General features: G+C 30.9%; 3 protein-coding genes across 3 annotated transcripts in view; 2 read left to right on the forward strand and 1 right to left on the reverse strand.

Moving 5' to 3' along the window:
- Cad88C (cadherin 88C) overlaps positions 1-1,924 on the forward strand; it is a 33,655-nt gene extending 31,731 nt beyond the window's left edge. The window contains 2 exon segments of the mRNA XM_088226158.1: positions 546-744; positions 1,542-1,924. Coding sequence (XP_088082284.1) covers positions 546-744; positions 1,542-1,897 — 555 coding nt within the window. The 3' untranslated portion in view covers positions 1,898-1,924.
- A 2,678-nt stretch (positions 1,925-4,602) lies between these two features.
- Positions 4,603-14,430, reverse strand: eff (ubiquitin-conjugating enzyme E2 eff). Its single transcript, XM_088226159.1, has 5 exons — positions 14,111-14,430; positions 13,431-13,494; positions 9,140-9,171; positions 6,557-6,740; positions 4,603-5,507 (listed from the first exon to the last, which is right to left on the reverse strand). The coding sequence occupies exons 1-5, from the start codon at positions 14,132-14,134 to the stop codon at positions 5,368-5,370; spliced, it is 444 nt and encodes a 147-aa protein (XP_088082285.1). The 5' UTR covers positions 14,135-14,430; the 3' UTR covers positions 4,603-5,367.
- A 7,354-nt stretch (positions 14,431-21,784) lies between these two features.
- LOC148281763 (progestin and adipoQ receptor family member 3) overlaps positions 21,785-24,152 on the forward strand; it is a 65,486-nt gene continuing 63,118 nt past the window's right edge. Inside the window, exon 1 of the mRNA XM_088226160.1 lies at positions 21,785-22,248. Within this exon, the coding sequence (XP_088082286.1) occupies positions 22,162-22,248 (87 nt within the window). The 5' untranslated portion in view covers positions 21,785-22,161. The remainder of the gene's footprint in view (positions 22,249-24,152) is intronic.

Here is a 24,152-nt window from a genome sequence, read left to right on the forward strand (position 1 = left end):
GATATACCCCGAACAACAGTTACATGACTTGACCAATCTGCTTTCTTTCCATACTTTTATTTGCTTATTATCTTGTCATTCTTTCATTATTTAATTTAGTACTCTTATTTCATACTATATAGTATAGAACCATATCTCAATTATGTTTTTGTATTGATTTCAATTATTCTATAATTTTGTATATTTGATTATGTATGTACCTAAATCTGTATAATTTATATTTGGATATTTGTATCAGATAATTTTTTAAGTTATCTTTGGAATGTTATTATTGATTGTTTTATTATTTATTATCTACACTTGATTTCTCTGGATTGTTATTCTATTGCATTCACATGTTATTATAATTTAATTTACTATGTATTTTTTTATTGTTAATTATTATGGCTTAACATGGGCACAGACTAAAAAGCCTTAATAAATTCATGAATATGTAAAGGAGTGTAATTTTGAGTGAATAAATAAATTAAAACACAATTATTACCATGCTCAAATACTGATGGCATGAATGTCTATTTAATGTTGAATGTATTTGGATATTTCAGGAATTCAATGTGTTAGATACCCAACCTGCAGAGTACCAACCCCTGTCAGTGGACATGGTGACCGCCAACCAGACGGTGTTCTGGCTCGTGTCTGTTAGTCTGTTTCTGGGAGTTCTCCTAGTACTTTGTCTCATGCTGTGCCTCACACAGCGAGCCAGCTATATACGGAGGTTAAAAGCGGCAACAGCTACAGCATATGGTAGGGTCCGACATTGAGCTTTATTTATTCAAATTACACAGGAATTTTGATAAAACCATATTTTTCTTTTAGATATTTTACAATATTTTTCTTATTCAAAAAAGGTTGAAAATTACCATTATAAATTTTGTATTCTGTTGTGGTTATAATCATTTGATGTATGTATGACATTGTGGCCTCGGGGCCTTGATTACAAAGGGAAGTTAACATTTATCTTCAATTTTACCTACAAAAATCAGGTTTTCTGTATGAAAAGCAGAATATTCATGCTTTTTTTCTTTTGAACATGTTCAGTTTTATTACAGGTTACCGATGAAGATACTTGAAATGTTCATGCAAATATACTCATTTTTGTACACAAATATTGATTTTTTCTTTATAACTCTGTTAACTTCCCATTGTAACCGGGGTCCTGTTATGTTTACCCTTTACCGACTTATACTGCTGCACTGTGGTGCAAACAAAAAGGTTAATGAACATTCTATATTTTTATCTGGATTTGTGCTGTTTCCTTATTTTATTGCGGCGGACTGGAAAATAATCAGAAAAAACTCACCTTCTCTTGATTTCATATTGAGAATTTATACTATATATGTGGCTAAATCAGCTGAATGGCTATTATAGAACCTTAATTATTCCTAAGGAGTAATAAGGATTGTTTTTACTTTCTTTTGTGTACAGTTACTATTCTATATTATAATTTATGTACATTTGCAGTTTATTGTAAGAGCTCCCCAGGCGTTTAATAAATTTATAAATCTGTTGATTTTCCAAATGAAAATAAAAACACATTTCAGAATCCACTGTTCCTGGGGAATCAGATATGACGATTCGCAGCGCAGGCGGGAGAGTTCCCAACACCAACAAGCATAGTACACAAGGAAGTAACCCCATATGGCTACGGGCATATGAGAACGATTGGTACAAGAATGATGAAGATCAAGTCAGCCAGTCTGAGAGAGATTCTCTCGATGAGAATGTTGTTGGGGACCGCTTGGCTAATGAGAAACCTTATTTCATCAATACAGAACATTTTCCATCGCCCAACAATTCATTGTGCAGTGATCCCCAAAGAAATCATTCCAAATATAATGTTTACCAACAAATTGAACAAATAAATAATGCCAAAAATCTTGAAACAACAGAATTGTAATTTTTACAAATAAAGAATTTACCAATATTTGTATTCTTGATTTCACACAATATATTTCCCACCATTTTGTGCAATGATTCATCTGTTTTAATAGAATTTGGAGTTCTACGAACAAAGAAACCAAATAATTATTTTTATTGAAAAAATACAGGAAGCATTCAACTTTTAAAAATACCAATACCTACATTAGTCGATTACTTGAACAGCTGCATTCGGTGTGTAAATAACATATTGCGGGTACCACAATATTCATTCCAAATTGTATACCAAAACTACAATAATCTTTTTGATATTAACATTTTTTGAAAAATTTCAGTAAACTATTTGTTTTAAATATCTGTTATATTTTTATAAATGATTGTATGTTTTCTTATAAAATATGGATTCAAAGACTCATATTATAGTGAAGGGTGGACAAGCAATTCCAAGTATGTTACTATCCACATATTTCAGACTCTCCAGGGTTTCAAGTTTGGTAATAGCAGTTAGAAAATACATGCAGTAAAACCTCGTTTTTAAATTTTCCCATTTTTTACACACATTCTCATTTAAATATCCCCCCAATTGACGTTTTACCACGGTTTTACATTGAAATTTTTCAAAACTCACTCAATCTGTCAGACGCCAAGCCGCGCGCCACCGTGTTTGTCCAAAACGGTGAATAAAATCGAGGTAAATAATGTGTAAATTGTTGTCTCGAACTAAATTCAAAGTAATTGACCATTTTGTTTTAAGTGTCTAATTTTGACATTTGACTAAATTGTGACATGCAGTTGACGCACGAAGAATTAGTCTTTACATCAATAAATTACGATGCGGAAAGTTTAAAAATTTGGTATTCGAATTATTGTTTGAAGTTATAATCATATTTCGGAAAGAAGATTGTTTTAAACAGTTATCATAAAAGTGTGAAACAATTTTGTCGCGATGTAAATGACAGTTGAAATTATGTGGTGCCATAACTAAAAAAGTAAAATTCCCCAATATTTAGGGAAAAATCATTGTATGCATTTTACGCAAATTCAAATTTTTATTTTCATGTTACATAAAATTATTAAAACGCGTTTTTTTTATTCAATAAAAAACATATTGTGGTATTGACTGAAAAAATGCCTTTTTTGGAAATGAAATCATCAAATCATCATCATATCATAATCCCCGGTTATGACTGTTTTTACAATTTTTCTGCAGTTTTTCATTTTCTCACTTTAGCGTTTTCCTCAGTTTAACACTTTTTTTGCTGCTCCCTTGAAAAATGTAAAACAGGGGTTTTACTGTAATTAAATGTGAATTATTATTATCATTAATTCATTTTTTAATGAAGAAATTAAATCTTTTTAATTTTTTTTTATTATTATCCTAACTAAACATTTTTATTTCACTTTATTTTAAAGCCACTGAGGTTAAGTTTTGTTTAATCCCAGTTTTATTTTTTACTTGTGCTGTATAATGTTTCCCTCTGTGTCCTAAGAGATCTGTCGATTTTTACTACAGTAATTTGTGAAACATTTCAATAGTATTTTTTAACCATTTTTACAAAAAAAAAATTCAGGCAAATGTTTTTGAACATTTATATATCGCTAACCCAAAGCAACAGTGAGATATCTCTGAAGAACATATTCTGAGATAATCAGACTTTGAGGTATGCAAAGGTCTGGACTAAATTAAATTATTTTAATTAGATTATGAATTCTATATTTTCACATAGGTAAACTATCGAACTTCAATATTTAATTATTTGAAAACATTCATTTATTTTATTTATGAACATATCTGCATGTGTATCTCAAAATTGGAAATCTCAGGTTTATCTCACTGTTGCTTTGGGCTAGCGATACACATATTATTGTTTAAAAAAAAAAAAAACATTTGTTCAAGTCTCGTCAACTTAAAACATGAATCTCCAGGGAACATATTCTTTTTAATTTCATTTAAATTTTAATAAATTCTTTTCTTTTTTTCTAAAAAATTTGAACATTTTCTCTGGTACCAAATAATAGATTTATTTGCAATATGGTTTAAGTGATTTAACATTAATGAAAATTTCTGTACTTTTACATAGCACAGTAAATGAATCATAAAAGTAATACTGTAAATTAAAAGTTACGTTATATCAAACTTTTAAATGGTTGTATCATAACAAATAAGGTTTTCATGTATGTATGTTAGTGTGTTCTACGCATACTGAATATTGTTTTGAAGAATATACAACCATTAAATAAAGACGCGAGTTTTCTTGTCCCATCATTAGCATTATAGGGTATTGAAGAAATGTACTGATGAAAATGATTTGCCGTGCCAATTCTTGACATTTCCGCAAACTCCACTTAATACAATTTTCAAAATAACAACAGATTGACATTCAATATCTGTTAATAACAATGATTTATTAAGTGATTTATCACAGATACAATTATAACTAATGATATGGAGAGATTGATGTCACGTTTACAAAATTAAAATGTAGCTAATTTATAATAATGAAGACAAAATTGGAGGACGAAATGCGATCTAAAGATGTTGAATAAGAGAAGACTTAAGGTAAAAATAAAATTATAATCCAATAACAAATCATAAAAATTCAAGCAAAATTATTTTTGCATTTTATTATTGTTAATTATCCTTACATAAATATTTTATGCCCATTGATCAGCAAAGACAACATACATCTGTTTAAATATATATTACAAAAAATCAAACTAATATTGTTAAAACTGTTTTATTCAAGTACATAAGATTTAAAACTCTCGTGTAATATTCTGTTTAGCGAACATAATATATAGTAGTATCACAAGTGAATTCTCTATTTGAGCAGAAAAATAAATAATTTCACATAAATCCCAAAACGAATCATCAGAGAGGTGAAGGTTTTACACGGCAAACTCTACGCTGAAGATCCAACACGTCTCAATTCAAATATTCATTACTCGTTTACAATTAGAAAAAATCTTATACGCTACATCGAGACAGGTGAGTAGTAGTCGGGAATAGTTCAACACTTGACCATTCCAAACAGCTAGCCCCAAGTGGATCACTCTCACACAGAGGTACATTACGTATATATGCTGGTCGGACCATACTGGGCATAAAACGGGAGCCGAGGGCTCCCAGTGAGGGAAATCAATACTCCAGTCTCCTTACAACCGCAATATATTCAATTATATTATAAGAATGCCATAATGAAAAAAGCTATTTGATACTTAATACATAAAATAGAGCTAACTGGTAAACAAGTAGTAATTTAGTTTCGGGAGATCGAGAGCCGCAGCGGAAATGCTTCCGAAATAGAACGAAATGTATTCTTTAGTCGCACGGGTGCTCGTTCCGTGTCCACGTCACTACACTGGCACCCGGCTTACTGCGTTACTCGCTCGAGCTGTTACCTTAGTGTGTGGAGTACAGGAGAGTTGTGGGGGGGGGCTGGGGCTGGCTGGGGAGGGGGGAGGAGTGAAGTGGAACCGACCGACTCATCACATGGCGTACTTCCTAGTCCACTCCCGAGCTAATTCGTTATATTTCTCGCGATCCGTTTTGTATATCCTAGCGATTTCCGGCACCAACGGGTCGTCTGGGTTGGGGTCGCAGAGCAGTGAGCAGATGGACAACAGTACTGAAACACAATCAAAACGCCTTACTAATCTAATCGCAATAATGAGATTAATTAGTGATAAAATACTATTGAATGGAGAAAATTCATAAACAGTGGCAATGTTCATTTTCAACATTTATCTAAATTCACTTTAAACAGAATTATTGTTTAAAAATTCATAAATACTGTATGCTTCAAAGTCATGAAATTTTTAATTTTTACAAGGATAGTTAGTAAAATATTAAAGTTTCTATTTTTATGTTTATCTGCAGAGAATATTCTATTGTTTATGTATTGAGAAAACACATCAATTTATCAGTAGGTACAGATACAAAAATGACATAAAACTAAAAAAACAGTTTTTAGAGAAAATTTAACACCGGGATACAAAAATAAACAACAAAAAAAAACAAGAATACAAATCGTTGCATCTTTTGAAATGAAAGTTTTATACTAAAATTTAAGCAATTACATTCAAGTAACGTCTTCAATTTTAAAAATCTTCAAACATTTATAACAATACAAGCCCCAAAACACATGATAGGATCCGGTGAAGGACTGAAACAAAATAATGCCTCAGGGGAAATCAAGAAAACCATATCTAGTTATTTATTATTATTTAGACAGTAGCTCTTTTAAACACTGAATAGATGATGTATCAATGGAATAAAATATTGCAATTGCTTCTTAGTCGTCTTATCATAGTCTTTGTAAGCATGTAGAAAATATGGAAGGAAAATGTTAAAATTTTGGTCGGTAATATATAAAATAATAAACAGTAAAGAAAGTTAATTTAAATCACAATTAGAGACAGAAGTGACATTGAGATTTAATAGAAAGAACAGTTTTGTATGGACTTTGTCAAATATTAATATGACGGTTAGAACTGGTTATTAATTACGGTGGGTTATTCAATATGACTGTTGTATGCATTAATAATATATGAGAATTGGTCAATAAATAATTATGGTTTTACTGAAATATCTGTTTTTGAGTTATGTACTTTATAAACTGCTTTGAACTTAATAAATTACTGAGGAAAATGTAATTAAATGATAGGTGATTATTACCTTTTGAAATTGTGAGTGCCGGTGACCACTGGGAACGTAATATATCCAAACAGATGGAACCATTGCTGTTAATATTGGGATGGTAGATCCGTGTTGTGAAAGCTACTTTAGGTGGCTTAAATGGATAGTCTGTTGGGAAGTGTATGGTGAGGAAGAATACACCTCCTTGGTAAGGGCTGTCAACCTGCAAATAAAATAGACATTTTAATATCTCATTATTATTATTATTCGGCGGCCTCCGTGGTGTAGTGGTCAAGACGCTTGACTCACAGACGGAAGGTTCCAGGTTCGATTCCCGGTGAGAACATAAAAATTAAATGTGATTTTTCTCAAGCCTGGGTGTTCTGTGATGTAATTCACCGCTGTTATGGTGCAAAAAAAATAAATAATATTTTATTGATTTATAATTACTATAAATAATATTTTTTATATTGGGAGTACAAATTAGTTCAGTCCATTTTTTTTGTGGTCAAAAATGCATTTGTTTCAAAACAAAATTAATCAATAGATTGATCGAAGTATTGTCCATCGCTGGCAACTACTTTTTCCCACATCTCAGGCAATTGTTGAATTTTATCTTGTAAAAATGTCTCGTCTGTTGAGGCGATCCAAGGTAGGAGCCAATTTTCGATTTCTGCAAAAGAAGCGAATTGATGACCTGCCAAATATTTTTTTACGACAAATAACTTTGTCATGTTTTTGCTCATCTTGTAATGCACGGCTCAATCGTAGCCTATACTGATCGCCAGGTTGTAGCAGCTCATAGTACGCAACACCCTTTTGGTCCCACCAGATACACAGCATGAATATTCATGACATGACCTTCGAACCATGAATATTCAGCTTTGGTGTTGATGTTCAGGTCGATGGCAACGATTGACCGGGCATAGCGTAGTATTTTTTCTTCATAGTTTTTGTAGAATATTAATTTCTCATCTCCAGTAACAATTCGATGTAAAAACCCCTTTCTTTGTTGCCTTTGAATCAGCTGCTCGCAAGTGAAATATTGCCTTTCAACGTCCCTCGGTTTCAGTTCATAAGGAACCCAGTTGTCTTGCTTGTGAATCATTCCCACGGATTTAAATTGTACGGAAACTGCTTGTTGCGCAACTCCCGATGATTACGCAAGCTCCTCTTCCGTTTGACTCAGATCTTTGTCGAGTAATGCCTCCAATTCTTTGTCTTTGAATTTTTTTGGCTGTCCAGAGCGAAGCTTGCCTTCCAACGCTGAAATCACCATTCCTTACATGATTTATCAGTTGGGACATTGTCATCATAAACTTCTACAAGCATTTGATGCACTTCAGCTGCACTTTTTTTCCAAATAAAGCAAAAAAAAAACTAAAACCTCCCGCAAATGCCGCTTAGTTCACACAAAATTTGACATATTCAACACAGCAAAAAACCAGGGTTTTCGTAAGAAACTCAAAGTGATATAAACTGAATATTATTGACAGATGTCTAACCTCTCTGAAACTACCGAAATCAGCTGTCACTATGAAACATCCATAACAGCCAGAGCCATTTTTTAAAAACGGACCGAACTAATTTGTACTCTCAATACAAAAAAGAATACTAAGAATATTTTCAGCTAGTCGTAAATAAATGTGCTCAGAAAATAGGAACATAGTGGTGGTAGTGTGATATTACCACAGGACCACCTAAATAATTCTAAATGACTAATTAATGTATCTAAAATCAGAATAATCTTCCAACGGATCTTATCCTGACAAAATTATATCCAGGAAATAAAATTTATTATAATTAGGTAAATAATAGTGCAGAAAAAATGTTTGAACATATGTTTTCGGAGCAAATGATACTCAGTGACCTAAATGATAAAACATCACAGTACAGTAATTTATAAAGGAATATATCATCTAGTCATCATCATAATTTCCTTAGCCGCACCTACTGCATAGATATACCAAAAAGCAGCATATCTCAATAACCATTGCTTCAGATACCAGTCCAATTTAAGTTCATTGCAACGAAAAAACATTGAAAAATATATATATAACAGGAATCGAAACCGGGACCTCACTAACCACAACACCACATTAGGGAAACATTATTGTTTACCATTCTTTCAGCAAGTCATTTGTGACACAACCTGAAAAAATCATTGAGTGGCTTGATTTAGAGCTTTAACCAAAACCAAGTGTTATTTGCGATCATCAAAATGTTTCAATGTTTCAAATTTTTTAGGTCGATTCTTGGTTAGAAAATACTGACTGAAATTCAAAGTGCTGAATAGCATAATATAATCAACAAAGTCAATTATTAAAGAACTCAGCGCGGATTTTCTGTGTTGTTTCTGAATTTTTTATATGCCACTGTACCATATTTGTAATTATATAAATTATTTGAATAAAAAAAATACACCACGATACAATAGGATATAAGCTAGGTTTGAATGTACTGTACATTTTTTTATAATAAGTGAATCACAGTGCACCCAGGCTTGATAAAAATTCCATTGAATTATTGCGATCTCACCAGGGAACCACCACTTCGCAACCCCAGCGTGTGAGGCCAAAAATCGTGGCCATTACATCATAAATAAATATTGTTTAAACTTACCGGTCCCATTATTGTGGCTTGCCAGTGGAATACTGTAAACCAAAAGAAAAAAGAATTTTAAAAAACACACAATAAAATAAAAATATCACTCTGAAAATGTTCTAAGAAAATATCTAGTAATATCCGACTAAGGGTTTTGGATTACAAAGGAATTATGTCAAATTTACAGATCTTTGTAGTATATTGTACTGGAATTTTATATTCTAAAACATTTAGATAAAAATTATAAGTGTCTTTATAACATTGATAAATCTATTACGATCTTATTGTTAACACGAGCCATTGAAAGCTTGTTTGTTTTTTTTACATATGATTCATTGAATCTCTTATAAACATCAATAAAATGATAAGTATACGATACAATTCAACAATTACTAAATTAAACTTAACAAACGAATAAATTTAATAGGCCGCAGAACTAAGTCTGTTTGATAAATCAGCTATATGTGGACCCATTAAATCTTAAAATCTAATTTTAAGCCCAAAAATACAGTGGTATCCACAAGATTCAGTTCTTTATCTTTAAGTTTTGCATTAAACATAGTTTGTTTGATATTACGTGTCACAAATCTTATACATTTAGTATTTTTTTGTTTAATAATAAATTGTTGGAGTTAAATCAATTCAACAAAATGGAGAGAAGCATTGTTTATGTCATCAATAGCCAATTGGTGTCGTTTTACTTTGAATATAATCGATGTATCATCGGCAAATAATACAATCTCCTGATTTTTATTTACAAGATGAGGTAAGTCATTAATATAGACGAGGAATAGGAAAGGTCCTAATATGGAAGTTTTTCATTTTACATTTATGAATTCCAAAATAGGTATATAAATAAAAGGAAAATACCAACTACATAATTCTATAAAACTTAAAATAATTTACGTACCTAAAAATAAAAGAATGTCAGCGAAAAATTTACATACAATGAGGAAGTTTAGCCCAAGGGGACATTGGATATAAAAAATGTATTCTTACATACTGCAGTTTTTTGAAAATGTATGAAAAAATTTATAAAAAACGACTTTAATAAAAACGAACTACTTTGCATGACGTCACTAGTTCTTCCAAGTCAACCAATGATAAGAGAGTTGTGATAGGTTTCCGGTTAAGTCAACTGACAAATCAGCAGAATTCATCAAGAAGAAGGGGGGGAGAGCTTAAGAAGTCACATGCAAAGGAATTTCAAAAACACATAACTTTAAAAATCAGAGCGCTGATAATACGATACATAAAAATATTTTTAAAGAAATGATATATTAACAAATTAAAAAAACCACTAAACTTTCTCATTATAAAAGCGCGTTATTATGGTAATAAAATATTGTTCATCTATCTTATTTGTTCCAAGAAGAGCATAGAGCAAATGAATTATTACTATGGATAACTCAAATAGTGCCATTTTTGTAATAAAATACTTGAAGGGCGCTTTACAAAGTGATTATATACATAAATTAATTTAATTTTAACTTTTAAAATTTGTTATTTTAAAACAATTTACATACTTTGTTGTCACATGCTACGGATTTATTCAAATGATTGAGAACAAGTGGGTTTTAAGTTAATGCACATAATAATGGGATAACCAGAAACACGTTTCAAATATAATACTAAAAACTTAACTTAAATGTTTAAAACCAAAATTTACTTAATGAAGAATTTAAACTGACTTGATCGATAATTATATCAAAACCCGTTAACTGTTTACAGGACAGGTCAATATTTAAAACATAATACAGGACGCAAAAGCAGGCTTTCGCAAAGGCTTTGGAACTAGAGATGACATCAAATCAATTAGACTAATAGAAAAGTTAACTGAATACAACATAACACTACATTATGCTTTTATCGACTATCGAAAAGCGTTTGACTCAGTTAAAAAATGGGCTGTTATTGAAGCACTCCAAAATGCCAGAGTTGATTCTAGATACATTAGATTATTAAAATTAATTTATGACAACACTACTATGGATGTGAAGATTGATGAGGACACAAAAACTGATAAAATCAAAATAGAGAAATGTGTCAGACAAGTGGACACAATATCGCCAAAGCTCTTTACGCTAGCCTTAGAGGATGTATTTAAAATCCTGAATTGGGAAAATAAGGGTGTAAAGATCGATACCATGTACTTGAGTCACCTCAGATTCGCAGATGACACAGTGGTCATAAGTAAAGACATGGATGAACTAGGCGAAATTATTATGGAACTACATGAGGCTTCAAAAAGGATTGGTTTGGAAATGAATATTCATAAAACAAAGATTATAAGTCCAACAGGGAGAGACATTTTCATTAAAAATAATAAAATCGAAGTGGTTGATGAATACATATATCTAGGACACAATGTCAAACTTGGTAAAGATAACCAGACAGCGGAGTTACCAAGAAGAATAGGGCTAAGTTGGGCTGCTTTCAGCAAACTAAAATATATATTTTTAAATAAATAAGTCCCTATATGCTTAAAAAGACAAGTATATGAATCGTGCATATTGCCGGTGACAACATACGGACTAGAAACCATATCTGTAACACAAACAAGTAGGCAGAAATTAAAATGCGCGCAACGATCCATGGAAAGACAGATGCTCGGTGTATGTATAAGAGACAGTAAGAAATGAAGAAATAAGGCGCCGAACCGGAGTCAGATGCTCGGTGTATGTCTAAGAGACAGTAAGAAATGAAGAAATAAGGCGCCGAACCGGAGTCGTGGATATCATGAATCGTGCAGTGAAATTGAAATGGCAGTAGGCAGGACGCTTGGCGAGGCAAAATGATAGCAGGTGGACACCCGGGATAATAAAGTGGAGACCATGGGCAAACAAAAGAAGTGTTGGAAAGCCACAGAAAAGATGGGTCGACGACATTGCCTCTATTGCCGATAAAACGTGGATGATGAAAGCGGGTGATAGGAAGGAATGGAGACGTTTGGAAGAGGCCTTTATCCAGCAGTGGAGAAAATAAGGCTGAAGAAGAAGAAAGAAGAAGAAGAACTGAACGAGTGTTTACAGTTTAAGTATGTAATTATTAAACTTTTAGGGCTATTTTCAGTTAGTTGTAAATAACTACGTCAGAAAAAAAGCAAAACTACTATGGAACTCTACAGCAAAATTGTCTCTAAATTTATTATAGAAATAAGACGAGTGATACTTTAATCCACAAATTTGGAATGTCCAGTGATCGGTTTCATTTCTTTCGCGACATCTTCGAGACCAGTCACTGGATATTCAAAATTTGTGGATTAAAGTATCACTCGTCTTTTATTTATATAATAAATTACAATGAACTTCCATCAAGAGTTTTCACTTACAAACTTAAATGTCTAAATTGTTTAACACGACTATTGTAAAAATATGTCAGGCTTCAGAATTATTGATTATTTATGGAAATATTATTTTGCTTAAGTACACGAACCAAAATCTATTCAATATTAAAGATTTTGGAACAGAAAATATGTATAGTACCTACACTTTTTGTATTTTAATATCCATACATTAATGTATAATGTATCACTTTAAGTTTAGTTAGAATGTAAGTTTAGATATACAATTGTAAAGCGCCCTTGAGGTGATTTTTTACAAAAATGGCGCTATATAAATCAGCCAAATATTATTAATATTAATGATAAGATACTTTGCAAAAAACATTAATTATTATAGAATAAAATACCATCATAAAAAGTAAGCATTTGAATAAAAAATATTAATCACTTTAGATTTTTCAAAATTAAAAGCAAAATCAGGGTGTGGTAAAACTTAAAAAAATTAAATGACTCAAAAAATCAAGGTCACTGAACTCAACACATGTAAAATGGGAAATACAAAACAAAACTGTTCCTTTAGTCTAATACTCAAAAGAAAATTCAACAAACTATTACCTTAAACCATATGACTATTTATTAACAGAACAAAAATAATTTATTATTTCAATCTCTTTCTTCCAGTGGTTATTCAGATTCTAAGAAATCAGAGACATTCCAAAATGAGTATTAACAATTTCACTGTGAATGTTTAATTAAGATAAGTAATATACAATTTTATTCGTCACTGATCCGTATAATTTAGTTAGCGATAGTCACAATGACAAAGGATGATCGAAACAAATTTGTTTATTAGTTGGTCATAACTATGAAATAAATAAGTACATAATACAAACGATGTATTTATGTGCAATCTTAGGTACTCAGAATGAAGAAGAATGAATCATCATCACAGAGAGCTGTGAACAACAAACACTAACCAACATACAGAGATAAGGGTGGATGTATAATGTATTAAGGGGAACTTACAGTCTTCTCCATGTGGACCTGCTGAACATTGCGCAGGTGGATCCCTGCCAAGGTCTTGTAGTTCCTACAACATATAACAATTTGGTCAGCTTCTATAATCGCTACATTTCGGGTTCACGTTCACAACAAATACTAGTCCCCTTTACTAGCACTAAGAATGGTTCCATTTTAAGAACGTCACTGGAGCTTTCACAAGTACTTCAAAAAATTACCAATTACATCAGAGGAAACCGAAACAAAATATTTTGCCACATTTCACAGTAAATTCACAATATGCAACACGCTTATTGATCCGCCGTTGCGATATATTTGTATTGGATAAACCAATTACGAAAACCATACTGAAATCAAATGGGCAGTGAATTAATAATTGTCGTTATACTTCAATTCCGACATTTTAGAATACGGCGAGACCCTCGCGACAGTTAATCCGATGTGAATAATTATGCATTCTTTGCATTGACGTTAAAGTGCGAATAAAACATAAAAATACAAAATGACAAGTTGTCAAGCCACGACATTAAGATCCATCTGAATGTTCGGAATTATCGAGAAGGAATTTCAATGTTATTCACATAGGTAAAACATTCGCCAGGGCGTAAAATAGATGTAATCTACGGCGCTCGGAAACTGAAAGAGGATTATGAGAGTTTAATATAATTTGTCAAATTTTACTGTACCTTATTAATTCGTTTTAACGCCATTTTATTATATTATACTGTAATAAACTGGCTTTCCACCAGACAATAAGACCGCGAGCCGAAGACCTTTGATTAGATTGCAAGATGGCTCCCTTCTAAACGCAGAGCTACTACTCAAGTCGAATGTATTTTCTTGACGGGTGAATCAAAGCTATTGTGGAAATTGCATCTCACCCAAAAATATAAAATAATTATATTATTTACGAAAACATGCACAGGTCTCGCGAGCACTCGAACTTTATCGCGTTTTATAAGAAACGTATTTCCTGCAACCACTGCGTAGCTCAAACAGGGAAATCGACTGGCCGTAAAAATTGTTCATAAATGCTACACATAATCACAAATTTTGTTCGTAAATTGCACAAATAACAAAATCATGCGCTTTTTCTGGATGATTACCGGCTTATTGATGCTAAATTATTTATTTAGTATTTAATCCTTTTCCATAAAATTTAATTACTTGTAGAATCTAAATACACTAGCGTGTATTCATGTTTAGGTACTACTTGAAATTCATTTTAATTATTGCCAGTTGAAAGACGATATGCAATATCATGCGGAAATGACGTCAATCGCGTAACAGCGCTATTTTTGGTTCGCTCTTGAAACTGTATTCCTCGGTCACTTTTAGAAACACGAGGTTTTGACAACGAAAAAATTGTTAATTGAACGCCGAAATCCATATTATTTTATTGTCTTCATTGAAACGTTACTCTTTGAAAACTACACATTATTTAACAATAACAAACACATTTTCTTGAATATAATATTGTGTATGTGCTCAATCATTAAAAAAAATATAATCATTGAAAACCCATTTGAATTTTAACAATATGTCATAATACTTTTTAATTTAAGAAAACAGTGCTCTTCAAACAAAAATGTAATCAATTCGCTACAAAAGCATTTCATATTGTTTTTTCTTACATTTTAAAACATGCATAGTATTATTTTCATTGGTACAGACATAACATTTATTCGTTATTTAAGTATATAATATAGCTGCTTTTAAAAATTAATACTACCCAAAAACTTATGAGAAGTTGGTACCTATTTTTTTTTATTTATTGAAAATGTTTTATAAACAGATACAATTTTTTTATACAATTAATCCATCATTGTTCGCAGGCATGAGTCATTCTTAATTGTGTCATTATAAACTGTGTCTATGTCCCTAATAAATATATGTACAATATTAAAAAAAAAAAAAATAGAAGGCGAAAAGCAAGCATGAAATAATAAATTAAAAAGAAAAACCACATAAAAAAAGAAACAACTTATTTTGCTTGGTGTGGGATAGCATAGTAACTAAAACACAATTGATTTATTTCACAGTTTAAAAATGTACTGGTGGTTTTTTATTTCAGATCTCGACTAGCTAGGAAATTCCTGTGTTTAGGCAGGACCTTCTTTTTTATATGTGATTTTTAATTAAATTATGCTTTAAAAATTCAAATATATTTTTTTTAATAAATGTAAATTATAAAGCATACCGGTAATAATAAAAATTGGAGCATTAATAGAAATTATAAAATAAGCCATTTATAATTAGAAAATTAAACATGAATGTAAATTAGAAAACGTACCGAAATTTTGAAATGTTGTATAAATAAAGGCTCAATAATTTATATGTTTTCAGTTACAGTGCTGTAGAACAGTTTTAATTTAGTTGTTTTAAAACTATATTACAATTAGTTTCCTACTAATTCTAAAAACTTTTCGGTAAATGTATATACGAGTATAGATATAACGTTGAACCGGGTTGTGGTCCCGTGGTAGTACTATGGACTCATGGACCAAATGTCCCAGGTTCAAATCCCACTCTACCACAACTCGATTTCCATTTTTCAAGCACAAGTTATTTACGAATTTGAGGAAATGGTCTGAAAAAATAAATATTTGAGAAATAATAAGAACTCAAGTATTTATCTTTAAAAAAATCTGTATAAATGGATGAATGTGATAAGACTGATAAATGAAATTAAAAAAATTTAGTTACTAACCTAACGAATATAAATTAAGCATTGTTGCCAAAAAGTATTTAAAAAAATAAGATACTTAGTACTTAAATATTATTATAAAAAAGATCAATCCTCTTTTCAATACGATCAATCAATACTTTTTAAATTTATTAAAATCATAATATGAATAAAACTTTATTAGATCAGTTTAAATAATTAATGATTGAACAATTGTTTTCATAACTTTAACGAAACACGTGTAGCGTTTTTCGAAATTCTCCAAAATTCTCTATTTCATTTTATTATTCATTCTCTTATTTATTATAGTCATAGTCTAAAATATTTTTCTAACCGTTTTTAAAAATATTTTTTCGTACTGTTCCTCCTTTTGGTTCTATCAGAAAATTATAAATTTACTAAAGATGTGAATAATATTTTTGTGTAGCGAATTTTTAATTGCTTATTTGCATTTATTTAAAGAATAATTTTTGAGCTTAAAGACACCAAATATGTTTTTGGAACAAAACACTTTTATAACTGTTATATGTTTACGATGCTGAGTTTATTTTATTTACTTGACAATTCAACACGAATAAATAACAATACAATAATAGCAAAAACGATGATATGATTATTTCCCATATAAAGGTATATATTACATTTTATAATAATTGTAGAATTACGCAGTATTTCATAAATTAATCACGATTTTGAAATATTTTTTACTAACTGAAACTTGAGAACAATAAAGGTACATTATTAAAAATATTATTCCTGGCCTAAAATGTTTGCCGTTTTATTTTGTACTGGGAAAGTTAGATAGATAACGAATTTAACAGGATAATAATTACTAAATTAACGTTATGTCGGCGAAGTGTTGATTCTTACCGTTAGAATATTATTATAATAATGTAATATAACCTACATCAGAATTTAGTGCGTGGTTGATTTTGAACAATATATTTTTTACGTGGTCGTGTCATGCGATTTTAAATTGGTTTGCGCCTTTGCTATTTCTATTATAGATTACAGCTGCTGCGCCGCTTTTGTTTTGAACAGAAAACAGACAACTTTACTATTTAACGTGTATGCATATAATTGGTAGAATTCTATATTAAAATTAGGTAAGTATCCAAAATAAAACACTTTTATCGGATTTGATTCTACTTTTATTTTTTTCAAAATACATGTGACGCGTTTCGTCTTGTTAGGGCATTATCAAACTAGAAAACTAGGACTTGGGAAACTTTGTAAATATTTTTTTATTTACAATTTACAAACCCGCTAGGGTTACATTAGAAATTTAATATTGTCTAGTCATTTTATGTCTCGTCTAGTCTAGTTAGTTCAGTCATCATGTGCTATTTAAGTTAATAATGTTAGATAATGTCTTAACAAGACAAAACGCGTCACATATATTTAAAAAAATATAAGTAGAATTAAATCCAGTAAAAATATTTTATTTTGGATACCTAACCAGACTTTACTTTTTTTGAATTTCCGATAGATATGCACATTAAATATTTACGTCACAAGTCGTAAGCAATGAACAACTGTTTTTATAGATTTAGTTTTTTAGATATGTCAGGTAAATATAATTGATTGTTTTTTTTTACCATAAATATTTGTTTAATATAAATTAGTAGGAACAGAATACCATTATTTTACATTACCTACCTACCTACATTTTTTAAAAGTTGTTGGTACACTACATTAAATAGGTTCGGTTTTAATTATTATTTATTAACTCACCTCAGCGCACCTAAAACGGTGAATATGTTTATTTAAGCACTATTTAAAATAAAATGTACTGACTATGGCACTACATAGGTATGTATTGATATTTTGGTTAATTCATATAGTATTTTTAGAGTAACTATGCAGATACTAAAATTGATGGACTAAAACACAAACATAACACGACAATATTTGAGTTTGTCCAAATGTTCGTAGACAAAAGACTGGATTTCACCCCCTCGGGAGTCATCAAGATAAACAAATTACAACAGTGATAGAGAATACCTTAAATAAGGAAATATGGAAGTCTAGGCATTTACAGGGCTTATGACTTGTCATTGGCTGGTTTAAGTGGCCACTTTACACACTGTGTAACATTCACCATTTTGCCTATGTTTGAACATCCATATTTCTTCAATTCTTCCGTCTGTTGGTTAACTTTAGCCAATTTAGAAAATTTGGATTAAACATTAGCTCACTAGTAATAATTGTTGGGCAGCAAAATGACAGGAAAACCTCTGGAGGGCAAAAAAGTATATATTGTGCATGGTAGGCCCTGTCACACTCGTAACTACAATGATCAGTTGGAGCACGAAGAGAAATTGGCATATATTTAATTTTATTCTTGTTGTACTATATACCTAGTAGTATCTACAGCGTGCATGGTAAACCCTGTCTCATCCGTAACCACGATGATCAGTATGAGCACGAAGACATATTGACATAGTTAATCTGTTCTTGTTGTACTATATAGTAGTAGAGTAGACCAGGGACAATTGTACCATTTTATCTTTTACGTTGTATTCTGAGGTAATTGTAAATACTATTGCGGTGGAACTATTATTATTTTTTATATTTGGTTTATTAGACTAAAAGTTGGCATCACTTTTAAATGTATTGAATCAATATTAACAGAGATATTTGACCTTTAAGCCGACCAAGTCGATTGGTACAAACGTCCCCTACCCGGGGTCAATTGTACCAGAGATTTGATGAATGAAAATACAATGTTTTAGTTTAAAAAATGTATTTTTTTGAATAATAATATATAAACAGAGCAGCTTTTAATCGAATAAAATAAAAACACAGCGACCTTCTTTAAGAAAATTATCATAAAATTAAAAAAAACGTTAAATGAGTCTTCTCTTTGTCATTTTGTTTAAATTGCTAGAATTCTCATAAATATCAACTCGATACTACATAAATATAATTAGAATATAGAGCCAACAATAATATACAGTGGAAAAAACTTACTTTGAGTGCGTAAAAATTTCTCCTCTCTGGTAAACCCTGTAACATCCGTTACTACGATGATCCGTATGAGCACGAAGACATATTACATATAGTTTATATTAAAAATAGTTAAACTTAAAAAAAAGAATACTTGTATGCGTGAGCGTGATGGTAGCTTAAAACGAGGTATGTTCACAAAACAGTAACTATAGCTCTATTTTTTTCGCATTACCCAGAGATGTCAGAATATATGGTATTTTAAATAGCAAACTCATAATTAATGTGGGCAATGACAGCAGCAACAACTGTTCAGTGGAGAGTGACAGTAATTAAACAAAAAAAATAATTTAGAAAAATGCATTTAAATTTTTCTATTTTATGGTAGCCAGCGGCGCGGCGTGAGCGCGGGTTTTACAAGTCACATTTTTATCGTGTTACTCACAAAATTCCATCAAAAATCACTCGCGATTATTATGAGATCCATAGGTACTACAATGAGGAAGTTCAGTGTTTTTTTAATGTATTTGTTAATATACTATTAAACTAAGCCAATTTTTTTTTCCAATTTTTATATCGAGGTTTTACTGACAGAATGCATTAAGTCATTAAAAGAAAATCCGCGATAATCACATTATTTCTTTTCTTTTAATTTTTTTAAAAACTTTGAAAGAGTAATCTTTATTCTAGGCATAGCATGAAATTTGGAATCAACATCTTTATATAATATTTGAAATATATAAAGACTATTGACTTAATGCATTGTCAGGATGGCCTCGATATATCGTATTATCAGCGCTATGGTTTTTTACAGTTTTGCATTTCTGAAATAAATCCGCGTGTGTCGTCAAAGGTTCTCTTACGCCTATTTTCGATCGGTTTTGCTCATTGGTCCATTGACGGCAAGCAAACTGGGAATATTCCATATCTCCCGTATCATTGGTTGATGCATAAGAACCAGTGACGTTCAAAGTAATTCGTTTTTATTAAGATATTTTTAATTATATTTTTCGTACATTTTCAAGAAATTGCTTTACAATTTAACGCTCCAATTTTCACAGCGCGCAAAAAAACATTTATTCAATCCAATTTCCCGTAGGGCTGAAGTTCTTCATTCAGTATGTTTAAAGATTACACTTCCGAGTTAACCTAGATAAAACAATAATTACTTTTATTCTAATTTTAAAGATCTTTTTACGTTACCATCTTTGTCGTCATTAATTATTGCTTTTAATGTTATTTCTTTTATTTGGATTGTTATTTTTTAAAATTTATATGTTATTAATATTGTATCATATGTTATTATTATTGTCAAAGTATTTAATGTAATTTCTTGTATTTGGAATGATTTAAAAATATATATTTATGTAATTTTTTTAATTTACTTTATATTTTGTTGTTATTATTATTATGACTTAACACGGGTACAGCCTAAAAAGCCATAATATGTCGGTTTATCTATACAAATGTAATTTGAAATGAATAAAAAAATCATGTATGCATATTGTTTTTTCCTTTTCTTTTATTTTTTTCTCTTAAATAAGAAAATCGTTAATATAAGTTTGTTTCAGAAATATTAGCGTTCTTATAATTTACCCGAATATTTCCATTTTGGTGGCCATTTTCAACGAGTTGTAAATAACTCACTACAAGAAAATGGAAATGAATTTGGGGTAAAGTGGGGTTCGAACCTCGGACCTTGGACCTCTGATCCGTGAGTTCGCAACACTAGCCACTAGATTTTTAAGTAAATACAAATTCAACAATGTTCTGAGTATGTCCAAATTTTTGTAGAAAGGCTGAATTTCCTCTCGAGGGATTTATTTAGATTTCAATTTGTTGAAGTCTAAGCATTTATAGGACTTATGACCTGTCATTGGCTGGTTTAAGAGGCCACTTTACACACTGTGTAACATTCACCATTCTGTCAATGTTTTAACGTTCACATTTCGTCAACTCTTCCATCTGTTGACTTTTGTGAAGTAAAAAAGCTGAAACCTTTAACATGTGGGTGAGATTTATTCGGCTGAACTAATACACCTACTAGGAACGGTTAAAAGCAATTTTTATACTTCTTATATCGGTTGGTTCAACCGAAAATGTTTTGAGTATGTCCAAATGTTTGTAGACAGGCTTGTTTTCCTCCCTGAGTAATTTAAATCTAAATTTTTTGCAACAGCTCAGAGGGAAATCATTTTTGTTTTTTTTGTTGTTGTTAAGTGTTTAAACACAGGAAGAATGGTGAATGTTACACAGTATGTAAATTTGTTACCTTAACCAGCCAATGATAGATCATAAGCCCTCCCGATCATTTTCCTTTCTGTGGTAACAAATTTTTGCAAAATCGCTTTCTGCTTGTAAAAGCATTTGAAACAAACTTTGATAGGTACAGTACCTACCGAGAACAACTGTTATAATTTATGATTCAAAGATTATTGCAGGATAGTCAATTTTCCCTTTCGCTTTTGCGTCGAATTTCTCTTAACGCGTCAAGTCGTCAAAACGTTTGGGAAATGTACCTCAAAAAATGAAAATAAAACCACGTCAACAATATTTTTAAAATATCGAATTCTAACTAAGTAATTCATTTTGAATGACTCTCTATAGAAATCACCTTTTGATGTATTGGATTGATTTTATTGTCAATAACCTCGCCACTTGTTCAGTGTGGCTACATATCATTGCACAAAAGGCTTCGTTTCTCAACAAGTTGATAAACAAGTTTAGTTCTGATCAAGAATTCGTCGGGAGTCGTTCGTCGCGCGGTTCCGTTTGGCGTTCACTCCTCGAACTTTCATTTACTTTGTAAACATTAAGGCAAATCGGTTAACTGAATATTGTTTTTGAGTTATATTGAGTTTATTGTATACTCAGTTTCTTTTGATTCAGTTTTCCACGCGAATCAATGCCTTTCTAGCCGAGTGCCAGTTTTTGCCTTTTGTAAAATAACATAAAAGAATAGAAACTTGTCCGAGCGTTCGAAATAATTATTACAAAGCATCTGATTATTACAATGTCAATTTAGTAGCTTAAGACGTCAGTTGAATTATTTTGTGAAAATCGTAATTTTCTGATCGTTAACGGAACTCAGATTCAGATAAAATGTCAATTACTAAAACACTCATAAATGAAGTGAAATGTGCGGAGGAAATCGACTTTTCACCATTCGATGGACTTTTTGGAGAAAACGTGAGTTTATTTTTTATTAATGCAACAATACAATGATCTACTGAATCCAAAAAATACACAAGGCAATCGTGTTGTAAGATACATAAATAAATTAAAAAGAGACGAACTGTTATTGCGCCAAGTAAAGGATTTACACATACGTACGATTCGAACATACGTTTCACGACAGAAAATTATTTTTGCTTGTGGAAATTGAGGTTAATAATATATTTAGTACCCATGTTCAAATATTTGTAATAAAAAATGTACTACAATATTTGAGTTTGTCCAAATGTTCGTAGACAAAAGACTGGATTTCACCCCCTCGGGAGTCATTAAGATTAACAAATTACAACAGAGATGGAGAATACCTTAAATAAGGGAATATGGAAGTCTAGGCATTTACAGGGCTTATGACCTGTCATTGGCTGGTTTAAGTGGCCACTTTACACTCTGTGTAAGCCCTGTAAATGCCTAGACTTCCATATTCCCTTATTTAAGGTATTCTCCATCTCTGTTGTAATTTGTTAAAAATGTACTACATGGAATCTACAAGAGACTTTTACGAGGAACGATATTACATTATGTTTATACATTTTTAAAGGGTACATAACTTATCATTGTTCTGTAAAGTTTCAGTTTATTCCTTTACATAATGTCTCAATTAATGTTTGTATTATAAAACTTCTGATTAATCGTTTATTGCGTTACAGTTTTGAAATTTTATTTTTTAAAAACCTTTGTTCAACAGAAAAACATAAATAAACAAGAATACGAATAGCTCGGTTTGTACCTGCCAAAAAAGTCAGGCTCTTGTGTTCGGCAAGTATCTATTACATTTTTATACCGAATATTATGTAATAAGTACATTGAATGCAGGTACCCATTTATTCTTGGACATTGTACTTTTGATGAAATTCGGGTTTTACAGTAATTATTAGCGAACTTATTTATCATTTTTCAATGATACCTTACCTACTACCAAGCTTACAATATTTACGAGTAATTACTTATCCAAGATAATTGATTGGTAATGTCAAAAACATTTGTCGGTAATGCGTGATTCTGTTCCTATAACAGGCCATAAGCCCTGTAAATGGCTGGACTTACATACCCTCTTCTAAAATATTATTCCTTGTCTATTATAATATTAATAATAGTTCCTATATATTTTTACATAAACGGCATAAATTGCTTTTAACATACATATATTGAACAAAAATATGAAAAAAAAATACATAATTAAATACAAGACAAAAAGTTATAAAATTGCATAACTATAACAATAGTAACAAGAAGGTAAATATAAATAAGCAACCAAAAATATTAACGAAATAAATACATAAATATGATCAAACAAAAAAATGAAAAACATTTTTAAACATAAAGAAAAGTTTAAGAATAAAATTGTGATAGAAAAAAAGAAATCAGACTCGTTTTATAACTTTCAAGTCCAGAACCAAATATATCAGCCTTGTCCTAATACTGATTGCCATATCTATGGAGCCTAGGGATAGGCGAGTGCATGTGATAGTTGGTCCTAGAACTTGCAGAATAAAAAGGAGATCTGTGGCGATTATGTCGACCAGGTACACGGAAACACACCAACTTCAGCAAATCAGGACAGTCAATTAATGAATTGATCACTTTATAAAGTAATATTAGGTCAGTTAGGATTTTTTGAAGATAACAATTGATTATAATTAAATAAAGCAGGTGAAATATGACGTTTAAAATTAATATATTTTAGAAATTTCTTCTGGACGCGCTCGAGTGAATCAGAATGTACACGATAATAGAGCGACCATATTGGAGAAATATATTCTAAACGACTTCTAACCAGGGAGCAATAAATATTGTGAGGTTTGATAAAAAATTGGTTGTTTTTTCTTAACCTCATCCTACATCAACCTCACACACAGTGC

The sequence above is a fragment of the Micrasema longulum genome, unplaced genomic scaffold, assembly GCF_059751315.1.
Source record: "Micrasema longulum isolate JH-2025_06_02 unplaced genomic scaffold, ASM5975131v1 h1tg000412l, whole genome shotgun sequence".
Taxonomy (NCBI): Eukaryota; Metazoa; Arthropoda; class Insecta; order Trichoptera; family Brachycentridae; genus Micrasema; species Micrasema longulum.